The sequence below is a fragment of the Chiloscyllium plagiosum genome, chromosome 23 (genome assembly GCF_004010195.1).
Source record: "Chiloscyllium plagiosum isolate BGI_BamShark_2017 chromosome 23, ASM401019v2, whole genome shotgun sequence".
In the NCBI taxonomy this organism is placed as follows: domain Eukaryota; kingdom Metazoa; phylum Chordata; class Chondrichthyes; order Orectolobiformes; family Hemiscylliidae; genus Chiloscyllium; species Chiloscyllium plagiosum.
The window spans coordinates 7,077,983-7,092,774 of record NC_057732.1 but is presented as its reverse complement, the minus strand read 5'-3'; the positions used below and the strand labels follow the sequence as shown (position 1 = coordinate 7,092,774).

Here is a 14,792-nt window from a genome sequence, read left to right as displayed (position 1 = left end):
ATTGCTATGATATCCCAGTCCCATGTTCCTACCATGCCGTGAGTTCATCTGCCTTCCCTGTTCGGCCCCTTTCATTGAAATAAATGCAGTTTAATTTATTAGTCCTACCTTGTCCCTGCCTGCCCTGACTGTTTGACTCACGTCTGTTCTCAGCTGTACCTGTCTCAGATCGATCTCTTTCCTCACTATCTCCCTGGGTACCACACACCACCTTACTAGTTTAAATCTTCTTAAGCAGTTCTAGCAAATTTTCCTGCCAGTATATTAGTCCCCTTCCAATTTAGGTGCAAGCCGTCCTTCTTGTACAGGTCACTTCTACCCTAAAAGAGATTACAATGATCCAAAAAAGTGAATCCTTCTCCCATACACCAGCTCTTCAGCCATGCATTCATCTGCTCTATCCTCCTATTCCTGCCCTCACTAGCTCGTAGCACTGGGAGTAATCCAGATATTACTACCCTTGAGGACCTCCTTTTTTAAATTTCTGCCTAACTCTCTGTAATCTCCCTTCAGAGTCTCAACCTTTTCCCTTCCAATGTCGTTGGTTCCAATGTGGACAATGACCTCCTGCTGGCCCCTCTATCCCGTGAGAACATTATGCACCCTCTCCGAGACATCCTTGATTCTGGCACCAGGGAAACAACACACCATTCTGCTTTTTCTCTGCTGGCCACAGAAATGTCTGTCTGTACCTCTGACTACAGAATCCCCTAACACAATTGATCTCTTGGAAGCCGACGTACCCCTCGTTGCATTAGAGCCAGTCTCAATACCAGAAACTTGGCTGTTCGTGCTATGTTCCCCTGAGAATCCATCACCCCCTACATTTTCCAAAACAGCATACCTGTTTGAAATGGGTATATCCACAAAAGACACCTGCTCTGGCTGCCTACCTCTCTTACCCTTCCTGGAGTTAACCAAGAGTTCCTGGAATTTCCCCTTTCACCCTAAACTTATGCCTTCTAGTCCTGGACTCCCCCTCCCCTGGGAAAAGACTTTGTCTACTATCCATGCCGCTCATGATTTTATAAACCTCTATAAGGTCACCCCTCAGCCTCCGACGCTCCAGGGAAAACAGTCCCAGCTTGTTCAGCCTCTCCCTATAGCTCAAACCCTCCAACCCTGGTAACATTCTTGTAAATCTTTTCTGAACCCTTTCAAGTTTCACAACATCTTTCTGTTAGGAAGGAGACCAGAATTGCACGCAATATTCCAACAGTGACCTAACCAATGTCCCGTACTACCAAACAACTCCCAATTCCTGTACTCAATACCCTGACCAGTAAAGGAAAGCATACCAAACGCCGCCTTCACTATCCTATCTACCTGCGACTCCACTTTCAAGGAGCCATGAACCTGCACTCCAAGGTCTCTTTGTTCAGCAACATTCCCAAGGATATTACCATTAAGTGTATAAGTCCAGCTAAGATTTGCTTTCCCAAAATGCAGCACATTACATTTATCTAAATTATTCTCTATCTGCCACTTCTCAGCCCATTGGCCCATCTGATCAAGATCCCATTGTAATCTGAGGTAACCTTCTTCGCTGTCCACTACACCTCCAATTTTGGTGTCATTAGCAAACTTTCTAACTATATCTCTTATGCTCACATCCAAATCATTTATATAAATGATGAAAAATAGTGGACCCAGCACCGACGTGCAGCACTCCCTCAGTACTTACCCTTCGACAGTGCAACACTCCATCCGAACTGATCCTCTGACAGTGCAGCAATCCTTCATTACTGACAATCCGACAGTGTTGCACTCCCTCAGTACTGACCCTTTTTTTTTCTACTTCTTAATGTCTTGTGAAAATTTGGAGGCATTGCGTTTGCAGATTCTGAGGAAGCATGAGACAGATACACAAACCAAGCCCTTTCTGAAACTCTTTGCAATAGGCTATTTAGAGTCATGGAAATGAACAGCATGGAAACAGACCCTTCCATCCAACTCGTCCATGCTGACCAGCTATCCGAACCTAATTTAGTTTCATTTGCCAGCATTTGGCCCATATCTCTCTCAACCCTTCCTATTCATATACCCATCCAGATACCTTTTAAATGTCTCAATTGTACCAGCCTTCACTACTTCCTCTGGCAGCTACTTGCAAGCCCTTGAATAAGTGTTGAAACACTCATAACTCGATGCAATCTCAAATAAACAGCAACCTACAAAATGCTATCACTGTCATTTTCAACCCATCCTTTGATTCTCCGTTATACTGGTTTGAACAGAGGTAAAGAAACAGCCTTTGTGACCACCCAGGGGGACCTTGAAATAAAAGTTATTTGCAAATTTGGCTTGCATGTGATTACCACGCCCTCTAATAGTTGCCTGAAAGGTAGAGGTGAGCTGTATTCTCCTGCTGCAGTCCTTGGGTGTCCCACATTGATGTTAAGGAGGAAACTCCATGATTTTGACATGAACCATGCGAAGAGCTCTCTCACTGGGGTGTCCCTTTAAAGTTGGAAAGTTACTATCGACCAGGAGGACCCAAGAGCTGCTGCCTGGTCAGAGAGAGAGAGAGAGAGACAACTGGTGGGTCACACACCTCCGGTGAGGGGCGAGTTTGAGAAGCTGGGACCTTCATGGGAACTTCAGACATGATAGAAATTGAGCCAACAATGTTAGCATCACGAACCAGCTAGCTGAGGTAACTGAACCCCTTTGTGGTGTAGGAATTCTATCCCTTTAATAGAGCAAGCTTGAGAATTCAACACGAAAATAATCCTGTTCGTGCAGGAGTTCTGAACCATCAGTACACAGAATGCTGAAGAAGCTCAGCATGTTCATCAGCATCTGTGAAGAGAAAGAGACCGAGTTCACCTTTCAAATCCAGTGATTTCTGCAGGAAAGTTTCTTCAGAACAGACCATTTTGTGGAAGGGTCACTTGAAATGCAAATTTTCTCTCTCTTCACTGATATAATGTCCTTCTGTAATTTGTTGCAGTCACCCTTAATGTTGACTAAACCAAACACCCATTGTGGTGATGCTTTAAAAAAACACTGAATTTTGTTTTGATGGTTCCTTAGTTTGAGTGATTTGCCTGTCCTCCAAAAAACAATGAAACGTTTCTCTAATTTTTGTGTGCAGTATTTGCTCACTATATTTTTGCCACCCATTAAAATTGAGAAACATATTTCATACAACTACAAAAGTCAACATTAATTTGGTTGCATTACCATTCAGCCGACAAGGTCATGCCTTAACCTTGTTTGAATTGCCATACGTACTTTTTTTAACTTACTTCAAAACTTATGTTAAGGACTGATATTTTATTTGGTTTCTCTTTCTATATGCAAAAAATCTTTTTAAACTGGAAATTAATGCTTTAATATTGGCTGATGTGTGAAGGCAAATGTACTTGAGTGATGTTTCCTTAAACTGCCTATTAAACTGGAAAAATAAATGTGCCAGGTTAGCTTTATATTATTCATAGGAACTCTCAGGTGAAAAATTGCACAATGCAAGATATCCAGTACCAGTACAGGTTGCTCTGATGCACTGACACACAGAAATAGGAGAGCCTAATGGTTTGTCCTGCTTCCTGGTCAAAACATTGGGCACCGTGATTAGCATTGTATAATATATTAATATTTGTAAAAGGACATAAGAATATTTAAGAAAAATCCAAGTAGCCATCCGAGAATTTTTCATTTTGTACTTAACAAGCATAGGTCGTGTTACAGCAGTGCAAATGTTTAGTCTTCAAGCAGTTTGTATGATTATTGAAAAGTACGTAGTGTGCGTGCGCACATGCATGTGTGTGCGTGTGCCATGCTCATGCCCATGCCTGATTAAGAGAAAGGAGTTGTGCAGTGATCCTGCTGATAGTTCCTGTTGAGCTAAAGATTATTATTTTTGAGGCACACTGATAATATTATGCCTTGCACCAGGAAGGAATAAATAATTTATTTTAGAGCACAGCAGGACAGATTTGCCTGGGAAAGGAGGGAGAATGTGTTAATTGATTGGATAATCCTTGTGTTCTGGGTATTCATGGCTCCTTAAATATTGTGATTGTATGGAAATATTCTTTTAACCCTATCTCACTTCTACCTGAGTTTACGTCTCCATTGTCCCTAAATTACAAGAGTTGCTATCTGACATCTATAGTCTGTTGGGAATAATGTAGCTGTTGCTTTTGGTCACCACTCCAAACTCCTGTTCCCTGGCTAGTTACTGAAGTTATCTCTCAAATAAGTGTCTGCTACAAACCAGAAGTTTGAAACATTAGTGCTGTATTTGATCTGAAGGTGAGTTTCTGGTCATGTCATCACTAAAATTGCCCAATTCTAGTTTCTGCAGCTCTGCCCCTATCTTAATTTTCTGAAACTCTTATTCATGGCATTGCTACTTCTAGATCTGATCATTCCAATGCACTGCTGACTGGTATCCCACATTCTACTCACTGCAGACTTGTCATCCATCAGTCTGCATTTCCTATTCAACGTGTACAAAGTCCTGTTCATCTATCACCCCAGTGCTTGCTGATCTACACTGGCTCAAAGTTAGCCAGCATCTTGCTTCACAAATTGTCATCCTTGTCTTCAAATCCTTCCAGGCTATGCCATCTCTTTCCAGCTCTTATCTCTGTCATATCCAGTCACTGCAAATCTACAAAATACTGACACTCATTTAATTCTGCCCTTTTGAACATCCTTGAGTTAAATTTTTCCATCATGCTAACTTGCCTAGGCCCTGAACTGGAATTTCCACTCTACACTACTTTGCTTCTGTGCCTTTTTTCTATTGTTTATGACAGTTCGTAAAACCTCCCACTTGACCAAGCTTTTGATCATCATGCATGCTGGGACATTTTATTACCTTAGAGATATTTTGCAAGTTGGTGAACCAGCAAACGTAGGCTGAACTTTCAGTTCTTGGTGTAAACTGTGGATTCGTATAGTTTAAAATGAGGTCAAATGTTCCCTCTGAATTCTGAGCAAATATATTGATTAGTTAAAATCCACAAGCTCTGTAGATGGGAGTTCAGTTTTGATAAAATCAGAATTGCACTTGCTCAGCTGTTACATAGTGAAGACTCCTATCTTTTTTTTTGTCTAGAATTATCGTGGCTTCATATTTCCATTCAAGTTAGCACTTTGTATCATCTGAGGAAATGAGAAATATGAGCAGCATTGAGCCATTTTGATCTGTCACCAAAATCATTGCTCCATAAAACTTAACCAAGTAATACATTGTGTGTGTGATTATCAGATTTGTCTACTCTTTTACTCCAAACCTTTGTAACCAAATTTAACATACCATTTGACTTTGTGATTGTTGTTGCCTTCATGTTAACTTTGTGATTCATATTCAAGTTCCACTGAATGCAAGCATTTGCTTCCTTGTTCAGAGTTTTTCTTAAACTAAAGTAGATAATTTCACATCTCCACGTTATGAATTCTATTTTCATTCTTTCATCATTCTTATCTTCACTTGTGGGACATGGGTATCGTTGGCCTGGCCAACATTTATTACCCATCTCCTGGTTGCCCCGAGAAGGTGGTGATGAGCTGCTGCCTTGAACTGCTGCAGTCCTTTGGGTGTAGGTAAACTCAGCGTTGTTAAGAAGGGAGTTTCTGGATTTTGACTGGGAACAGTGACACTGAAGGAAAGGCAGTACATTTCCAAGTCAGGATGGTGAGTAGCTTAGAGGAAAACTTGCAGATGGTGGTATTCCCATGTATCTGCTGCCCTGTCCTTTTAGGTGGTGTTAGTTAAAAATCACACAACACAAGTTTATAATCCAACAGTCATGATTTGGAAATGTCGGTGTTGGACTGGGGTGTACAAAGTTAAAAATCACACACCAGGTTATAGTCCAACAGGTTTCTGTGGAAGCACTAGCTTTCAAAGCACTGCTTCTTCATTTGTTACAATCACCTGATGAAGGAGCAGCACTTCAAAAGCCAGTGCTTCCAATTAAACCTGTTGGACCTATAACCTGGTGTTGTGTGATTTTTAACATAATCCAACAGGTTTATTTGGAATCACAAGCTTTTGAAGTGCTGCTGCTTCATTAGGTGGTTGTGGAACAGAAACACAAGACACAGACTCTATAGCAACAGGATTGCAGTGTCAGGGAATGTAATATTAAAGAAATTTAGCTTAAGTCTTTTATCTTTTAGAATGACCATGTTAGTTTTGGTTCCTTCATATATAAATTCCAGAATGTTTTTTAGTTACATTCTCAAGGAGCTTGTAACAATAGGTGTCATCTCGGCTCAGATAATGCATTGAAGGTGTGAGGTTCATGTCTGACTGTGTCTCAATGTTAGGTCAGACTAATTCAATTTCTGAAGTGCGAATTGATTCTTCTGCTTCTCAGATGCTGCCTGAACTGCTCCACACCACACACTCGACTGTGATCTCCAACATCTGCAGTCCTCACTTTCTCCTAGTTACAGAATCTTACATGGATATATGCAGGTTTGAGTAAAATAAAATGTAATTTTGCAAGTACAAATTCCCCCCACAAACTTATTTATGCGTGTGCAGGGGAGACCGAATGAGTGTATGCACGTGGGGATGTTCGGGTTAGGAACAAGGAGTGTTCCCTCCCAGTCAGGGAACACTTCAGTGGTTTGGGATATTCAGCCTTGGACCTTCATGTGACCATCCTCCAAGGTGGACTTCAGGACAGGCAACAGCACAAAGTGCTGAGCAGAGGCTGATAGCCAAGTTCAGTATCCACAGGGATGGCCTCAACTCGGACCTTGGGTTCATGTCACACTACAAGTGACCCCGCTACACTATACACCCTCACTCTCACGCGCGTGCGCACCGCTTTCTCTCACATGCAGGCATGCGCGCACTCATGCAGATCCTCTCATACAGAAGCACTCCCTCATTCTCAAACACACAGCCCCCACACTGTCACCCACACATGCACCCCCTCACAGACTTATATCCCATTACATTCACGCTCAGACACACACCCCCACATGGACACACTTACTCTGTCTCCCCTCCACACGCATGTATAATTTTGTGGGATGAATTTGTGCTTGCAGAATTACATTTTATTTCGCTCAAAAACTGCACAAATCTATTTAAGATTCTGTAACTCCCACTTTAGAAATAGTCAGTCTGACCTAACATTGAGACACAGTCAGAATTTAATGTATTTGAGCTGAGATGGCACCTATTGTAAAAAGCTATCTTGAGAATGTAAGTTTTTAAAAAAGTTCTGGGATTTACATATGAAGGAACCAAAATTAACATGGTCATTCTAAAAGATTTCCTGATAAAGGGCTTATGCCCGAAATGTCGATTCTCCTGTTCCTTGGATGCTGCCTGACCTGCTGTTCTTTACCAGCAACACATTTTCAGCTCTGATCTCCAGCATCTGCAGACCTCACTTTCTCCTCCCATTCTATAAGATGAAAGACTTAAGCTAAATTTGTTTAGTATTGCATTCCATGACACTGCAATCCTGTTGTTAGAGTATGTGTCTTATGTTTCTGCTCCACAATCACCTAATGAAGAAGCAGCGCTTTGAAAGCTAGTGATTCTAAATAAACCTGTTGGACTATAACCTGATGTTGTGATTTTTAACTTTGTCCACCCCAATCTAACACCAGCTCATCGAAATCATGACTTTGAGATAGTAGTAGTCTTGGGTTTGAAAGGTGCTGTCTGAGAATCTTTCATGAATTTGCTGTTTGCTGTGTTCTTTTCACTCAACCCATTTCCTGTCCTGTGCAATGCTCCAAAATCCACATACACTATACAGTTTCTATTGTATATTTTAATTACATCCTGAAAAGGTCCTAACCAATTTGACAAACATGATTTTAGTTTAATGAACCCAAATTGGTTCTCCTTAATCACCCTGTTACCACTTTGCTGCGAGCAGTGAGGCAAATTGGCTTAGTTCCTGTTTTCTTTTTTCTCTTTTCCCCCTTCTTGTGTAGTGATATTATGTTTTCCATTTTCTAAATTCTTGGTAACGGTTTTAAAATCCTAAATTCTGACAGACCAAAACCAAAATCGCTGTCTCTGTAGCTACTATTTAAGAACCCCGGAATAAAAATTGCCAGCTTCAGAAGATTGCCACTTGGATCCATTAATTTCTCCAGTATAATTTACTTAAATTCTTTATTCTCTTTATACCCTTGGTTCCCCATTATGTCCAGAATGAGTTTAATGCCATCCTCATTTCTTATTGTCTGTGCTGACAACAAATTCCTGGTCATACTTGAGTTCTGAAATCTTCCCAATCCTCAGGCTTACTGCTGATTTGTTTTTTTGGCAACATTGTAAGTCTCTTTTCTCAAATACTACTTTAATTGTTTTTGTTAATCACAATTGAGCTACTATTTGAAGATAGTGCCTTAATGAAATAGATTTGCAAATTGTATTACTTAAATGCTTTTTTTTCCAGAGATGTACACAACATTGCATTTCTTTTTCCATAAAAACATAAAAGCAGGAGTAGGCCATTTGGCCCATCGAGCCTGCTCTGCCATTCAATAAAAGCATCTTTTGGTGAATTCGGCTCCACTTACTTGGCTGCTCCCATAACCCTTAATTCCTTTACTGTTCAAAAATCTACCTTTTGTCTTAAAGATATTCACCAAGATAGCTCAGCTGCTTCACTGAGAAGGGTATTCCACAAATTCACAACCCTTTGGGTGAAGAAGTTCCTCCTCAAGTTGGTCCTAAATCTGTTCCCTTTTCTAAGCTATGCCCTCCTCCGGCCCCCCAGTTATAGCTTCATCCACCAGTGGAAACAACCCTCTTGCTTCTATCATATCTATTCCCTTCATACTTTCTTATGTTTTCATAAGACCCCCCCCAAATTCTTCTAAATTCCAATGAGTATAGTCCTAGTGAAACTCCTTTGCACGCCCTCCAGTACCAGTGCATCCTTTCTAAAAGCTGTTCCTTTTCTCAAGGATACTATGTCCTTGGTTTATTTCAGAGTGGTATTAAACTGCTCTCTGTGCTGATTAGACTGGTTTGGTGTAGAGATTAATGGGTATTCCGAGACCTTTTTGTTTATATGTAAACAGATGAGACTTTTGGCCGAAGTGACCTGTATAATGAAAGTGAATTGGTCAGCTCTGTAGCTGAGCAGTTTAGTTCAGACCAGAACTAGTTGGGTGTTAAACAGAGAGTTGTGTGTAAACAAACTCTCTCTCCTTCTGCTCTTCTAACTTCAACCTGTAAGCATCTATTCCATTTTTTTTTACTGTGTTTCAAGAGGGTTTGCTTATTGGGACTGTTATGTATATTCGAACAGCATAACCAAGTCTAGTTTGGATAGACTGAGTTCTGTAGGGGTTCTTTATTCTGTTCTTTGTGCTTCATTGTGTAATCTTGTGAATATATTTTTGTCTTTTTTTTTGAAAACCTGGTAGTCAATTAGCTATCTCACTCCAGATAATTTTCACACTGCACTTACCGAAACAAATCGCAAAGTTATGGTCTGGTCTACCTGCTTAAGAATGTTCTGAGTGGTCTGGCCTAGTCCATAACACACATTACACAAATCTGATGTATCATTTAGAAATTCACTTTAGACTGTGTTTCTGATCAGTCAATGCCAATTTAAATAGTAATTCTTCTTTTGTTTGATTATAGTTCATTCATTTTCTTCCAATGCAGGCTAATTGGTTGGTGCTCAGCAATTTTTGTACCTCTTTTTAGACAGTATATGTTCCAAATCCCTAGCTGCTGCTCCTTCCTTGATCAATTTTAATAGTGTAGAACAAACGTGTATGCAGTAAATTTAAAATTAATCCTTGTAAAATCACTTTTCTCCCCCAGGTATGCAGCCGTGCGATTCTGCCAATATTTCAAAATGAAGCCTGAAGTTACAAACTTGAAACTTTCTGAATGACAACAATTTTCCCATTGCTGAAGAACAGAAAACTAGCAGAATGAATTGAGTATGTTGCAAAGTACTGTCAAACTGGAATTCTAATGCTTTCTAAAATACCGTGTCGTTGTATTAAAACTACATAACATTGATCCAAAAGTTGTGGTTTAAGAAATACTTTAGTAATTTGACACTAAATATGCCACTTAATTATGCTTGAAAGCAAATTTGTTAACCGTACTTTACATTTCTAGTGGAAACTACCATTTCACTGCAACTAAAAATTTAACCATTTGTCAAATTAAATATTCTTCATCTACAGTTCCACTGCTAATAAATGTGCTGAGGCAAAAATCGTAATCTGTTGGAGCATGTAATTGCTTCACATGTTAATCTTCACTTACCTTGTCTTGCACGAAAGCCCTGTTCGTAGCTGGGCGTAGTTTTTCCTTCCAGCCAGTGCCATAAACATCGAGAGATCTAAAGTTTTGAGGAAAAATGTTTTCACTAAATAATATTGTCAGTGTTTCTGTTTTTGGAAAATTGAATCTTCTGAGATGTTAGTTTGCACAAGAGCCTGATCTTTAGGATGGTGGTCTAATTTACACATGTAGTTGCTAGTCACTTGTGGGTGATTCTTATGTTCCGGTGGCTGGTGAGGCAATATGTGGATCTTTGAAGAGTATTTGCATTTATATAAAAAATGTTGCAAATACTCAACAGGTCATGTAGCATCTGTGGAGAGAGAAAATGCTGATATTTCAGCTCCGTGACCTTTAATTAGATTACAAACACACATTCCATTTACTGTCCCCATTTCCATCCTTGTTCTTTTCCAATTCAATATTATTTTTAGATTTTCTCCCAGCTTCACCTATTTTGTCAATCTCAGTTGGTCCCTGGTTCCGGAACACTTCAACGTTAAAATGTTGAGGATTGTTTTTCTGCAAATTTGGCCTCTTCTGCATCCACCATTTCTTTCACCCTGCCATTGACAACTGTAGGTTCAAGCATCTAGACTGTTCAATAATTATAAAACTTCAAACTCAGTTGCACTTCATAGGAATAAAGAGTTGCGACTTATTTAGAGTTTTTTCAGTGAGACTGATGCCTCAACACAATCAGTAAATTGCATATTTTGGGGGGCTTCAACACCATATGAGGATAGGTACAGTCACTAATTAGCAGCTTCTGGATATCAGTGTTTAACTTTGAATGTGCAAACTTTAATTGCTGTTAGTTTCAGGATAATAACAGCACATTCCAACCGCTTTCCTGTCATTTCTGCTGCAAAATAAAAATGCTAACCTTAAATCCCCATACAGCAGTAGATAAAGACAGTACCCTGGCTCTGAAGAATTGCTGGTTATAATGCAACATAGTATGTCATAAAGACTATCTTCTGTTCCTTTTAAATGTAAGAATTATATTAACAGATACCTTGTAAAAAGAATTGCAGCAGTTCTTGTACAAATCTCCATTTTATTTAGAGCAGACAGAACCTTTTGTAAATGATGGGGTTAAGTTGTTAATTAAGCTTGGTTACAACATCACCTTGAAAAACTTTGTAATTTCTTTCCATTAAAATAATCTTTTCTTTCAAGTATATATTCAATTGTATAACTCTTGATTGTGAAGTAATGCTGAATAATTTATTTAACTTTACCATCCTTGGAAAAGGGGACTTCTTGATTTGACCAGAACAGTTGCTCATTGTTTGCACTTTAGCCAAAAAAGACTCTCCTAAATTTGGTAAAGGGTTTTAAGTTATTTGTATGGATAATGAACTATTAGAAATTAAGCTGCACAATCGATGCACCCAGCCAAACCTATACTGAAAATTAAATGGTAAGCAGAATGTTAAGTTAATTTATGTATTTTAAAAGACTGTCACTTGTATCTCTGTTATATGGTGATTTGTAGCAGTTTTGACAAACTTAGAGATTGCTGAAGCAAAGCCAAATACAGTTTTGTGCTTGCAAACTTTGACTGTTTTCTTGCATGTCAGCAAATCTTGCTTAAAGTTTGTTACATACCTCTATTTGATATCCTTCATCTGAAATAGAAAAGGTAAAGGTTGACTCATGTTCCCAGTATTTCCTGCTTTTACTTTTAACAGTTCGGGCTTAAAATGAGCTCATGCAAATTAAAACAAGAGCCTGTATTTTTTTTAAAAAGTCAATATTGCATCTAGTTCATATACTTTAAATATTGGATTTTAAAGCACATATTTATTACCTACATTTTTATGCAGATACCTGTCTTTTATCAAATTCAGCAGTCCTCACTTTCTTAAATCTATCTTAATTGCTTTTACAAATGTGTTTGTGTGTGTATGCCCAATTATTTTTATTTAATGAGAATCCATCTGTTGGAGACTGTATAACACATCAGTGGAAGCTAACTTGAGTGATGATGAGAATATATTCCATCACATTAAAGTTGGAGGATCTGATTTTGTGGCCTACAGCACTGAAATTAACCATCAAAACTGAAGTTGTATGATGTTTCCTAAGATGGCCTCAAATAAATTAATATTTTTTGTTGAAGTGATGTAAACATGGCTGCATAGATTTATGGCCCTGTAAGATACTTGGTACATCAATCTGCTGCATCTGAAAAATAGAATATAGTTAGGTTGTGGCAGATGCAGCTGTCAAAGCTGTTTAAATCAGCATCTTCTTTCAAATATCATGTAACAAAAAATTTTAAAAATCTCAGCTGATGCAGCACAGTTCAAGGCTATTGCATTAAACTATTCATTTGGTGCAAACAATGGGTATTCTTTGACCAGCTATCCAACCAGTAATCCCAAGCTGCTTGTGATAGTGTCCCTATCTCTGAATCCCAAAAGCCCACATTCTGCTTTAAAGGTGTGTTCATAGCATCTCTGAACAGGTTCATCAGTAAATATATCCAATTAATCCCAATCCTGTGCTGTACCTGATAAGCTTACAAATATTTCTATTTAAATTCTGTACTGTATTCATGTCTTTTCCCCATCATCTCATCCTCTCCAACCCTCAAAATTACTATTAAATCTACACCCACTACTTTGTCGAATAGTGGTATTCCAGATAATCACAGTTTGCACATAAGAATACTCGTCTCCCTATAGTTCTTCTATTGACTTGCATTATCACATAATGGGGAGGTTAAGGGTGGTGCTTTTCCAACGTCTGTATCTGTACATCCATTTAGACGTGAGCTTTTCTTTTGAGGTAACATTCTCAAGAATTTGATGCTTCTGTGCTGCCATTACAATGTGATGTGAATGGATTACTAAACATGAGCCAGCTTTTAAATTATAAAGAAAATTTGTGCCACATGAAAATGTGTAAATTTGTAAATAAAATTCTTACCCTGTTTGCTTTTCTATTGGTGGTCCAATTTCTGTCACTGTTTTCTGTCAACCAGGTATAATGCAGTAGTCAGCTTCTTACTGAAATGCAAAGGTTTTGATTTCAGATTCCATTGTGCAACATTTCTCTCAACAAATGTGGGCTACCTGGATGAAGACGTAAATCCATAAGCTTCCTGTTAAAATGTCAACTGATTTAATTTGTACTTCAAGGCATAGAATCAATTTTACATCTTTTTTTTAGAGAATCGATAGATATTTACACTGTAGGAGGTGGTTCAAGGTGCTCTCCTGCCTGTTCCCACCCACTAAATCTTGGCCTATAGCCTTGAAGGTAATAGCACTTTACAAGAGCTTTTAGATATGCACATAAATATAACAAGAGTACCTGAAAGGATGACAGGGCAGGCAGAGCTACAGATGCTTATTCCCATCTGGGTGGAATAATTGCATCTCCAATCTCTTAATCTTCCTAACTCTTACTCCTGGATAATTGGGTCCTATTATTAGTCAATCTATCAAGACCTCACAATTTGCACTTGAGTTAGAGATTTCCTCATCCTCCGCTTCAAAGAACCCTAACCAATTCAGTCTTCTAGCTAAAATTCTCCAGTCCTGGCAATATTCTCTCAAATCTCCTACATTACTATCATGCACTTCTATGGCTCAGCTAATGTGTATTCAGCTGTAGCTTCCTTTTAACCATTTTATTTGTCTGTCCAGCTGCCTTCAGGAATATGAGAGCATGAAGCCTGTTCCTCTCTACGTGGCACTTTCCTACCATTCATTGCCGCCTTAACATTCCCTAAATCTGTTGTCTCTCACCTCTTGTTGAACTTAAATTACCACTGTTACACCATCTGGTTCATTGATCTTTTTTTAAATAGTCTGAAGCTTTGACTCAAATAGTCCATATTAGTTACATCACATAGAATCATAGAGAAGTACAGTACAGAAACAGACCCTTCAGTCCAACTCATCCATGCTGACCAGATATCCCAACCTAATCCCGTCCCATTTGCCAGCACTTGGCCCATTATCCCTCTCAACCCTTCTTATTCAAATATCTATCCAGACGCCTTTTAAAGGTTGCAATTGTAACAGCTTCCACCACTTCCTCTGGCAGCTCATTCCATGTTTGCACCACCCTCTGCGTGAAAAAGTTGCCCCTTAGGTGTGTCTTTTTTAAATATCTTTTCCCCCTCACCCTACACCTATGCCCTCATGCCCTGGACTCCCCCACCCCAGGGAAAATACTTTGTCTGTTTATCCCATCCAAGCCCCTCATGATTTTATGAACCTCAAATACAAGTCACCCTTCAGCCTCCGATGCTGCAAGGGAAAACAGCCCCAGCCTATTCAGCCTCTTCCCACAGCTCAAACCCTCCAACCCTGGTAACATCCTTGTAAATCTTTTCTGAACCCTTTCAAGTTTCACAACAACCTCCTAATAGGAAGGAGACCAGAACTGCATGCAGTTTTCCGAAAGTGGCCTAACTAACGTCCTGTACAGCCACAACATGACCTCCCAACTTCTATACTCAATACTCTGACCAATAAAGGAAAGCATACCAAATGCCGCGTTCACAATCCCA

At 39.3% G+C, this 14,792-nt stretch overlaps 1 protein-coding gene across 1 annotated transcript in view; it reads left to right on the top strand.

The window, feature by feature from the left end:
• Nucleotides 1-13,212, top strand: part of etnk1 (ethanolamine kinase 1) — a 53,323-nt gene extending 40,111 nt beyond the window's left edge. Inside the window, exon 8 of the mRNA XM_043713402.1 lies at nucleotides 9,785-13,212. Within this exon, the coding sequence (XP_043569337.1) occupies nucleotides 9,785-9,857 (73 nt within the window). The 3' untranslated portion in view covers nucleotides 9,858-13,212. The remainder of the gene's footprint in view (nucleotides 1-9,784) is intronic.
• Nucleotides 13,213-14,792: the final 1,580 nt, after the last annotated feature.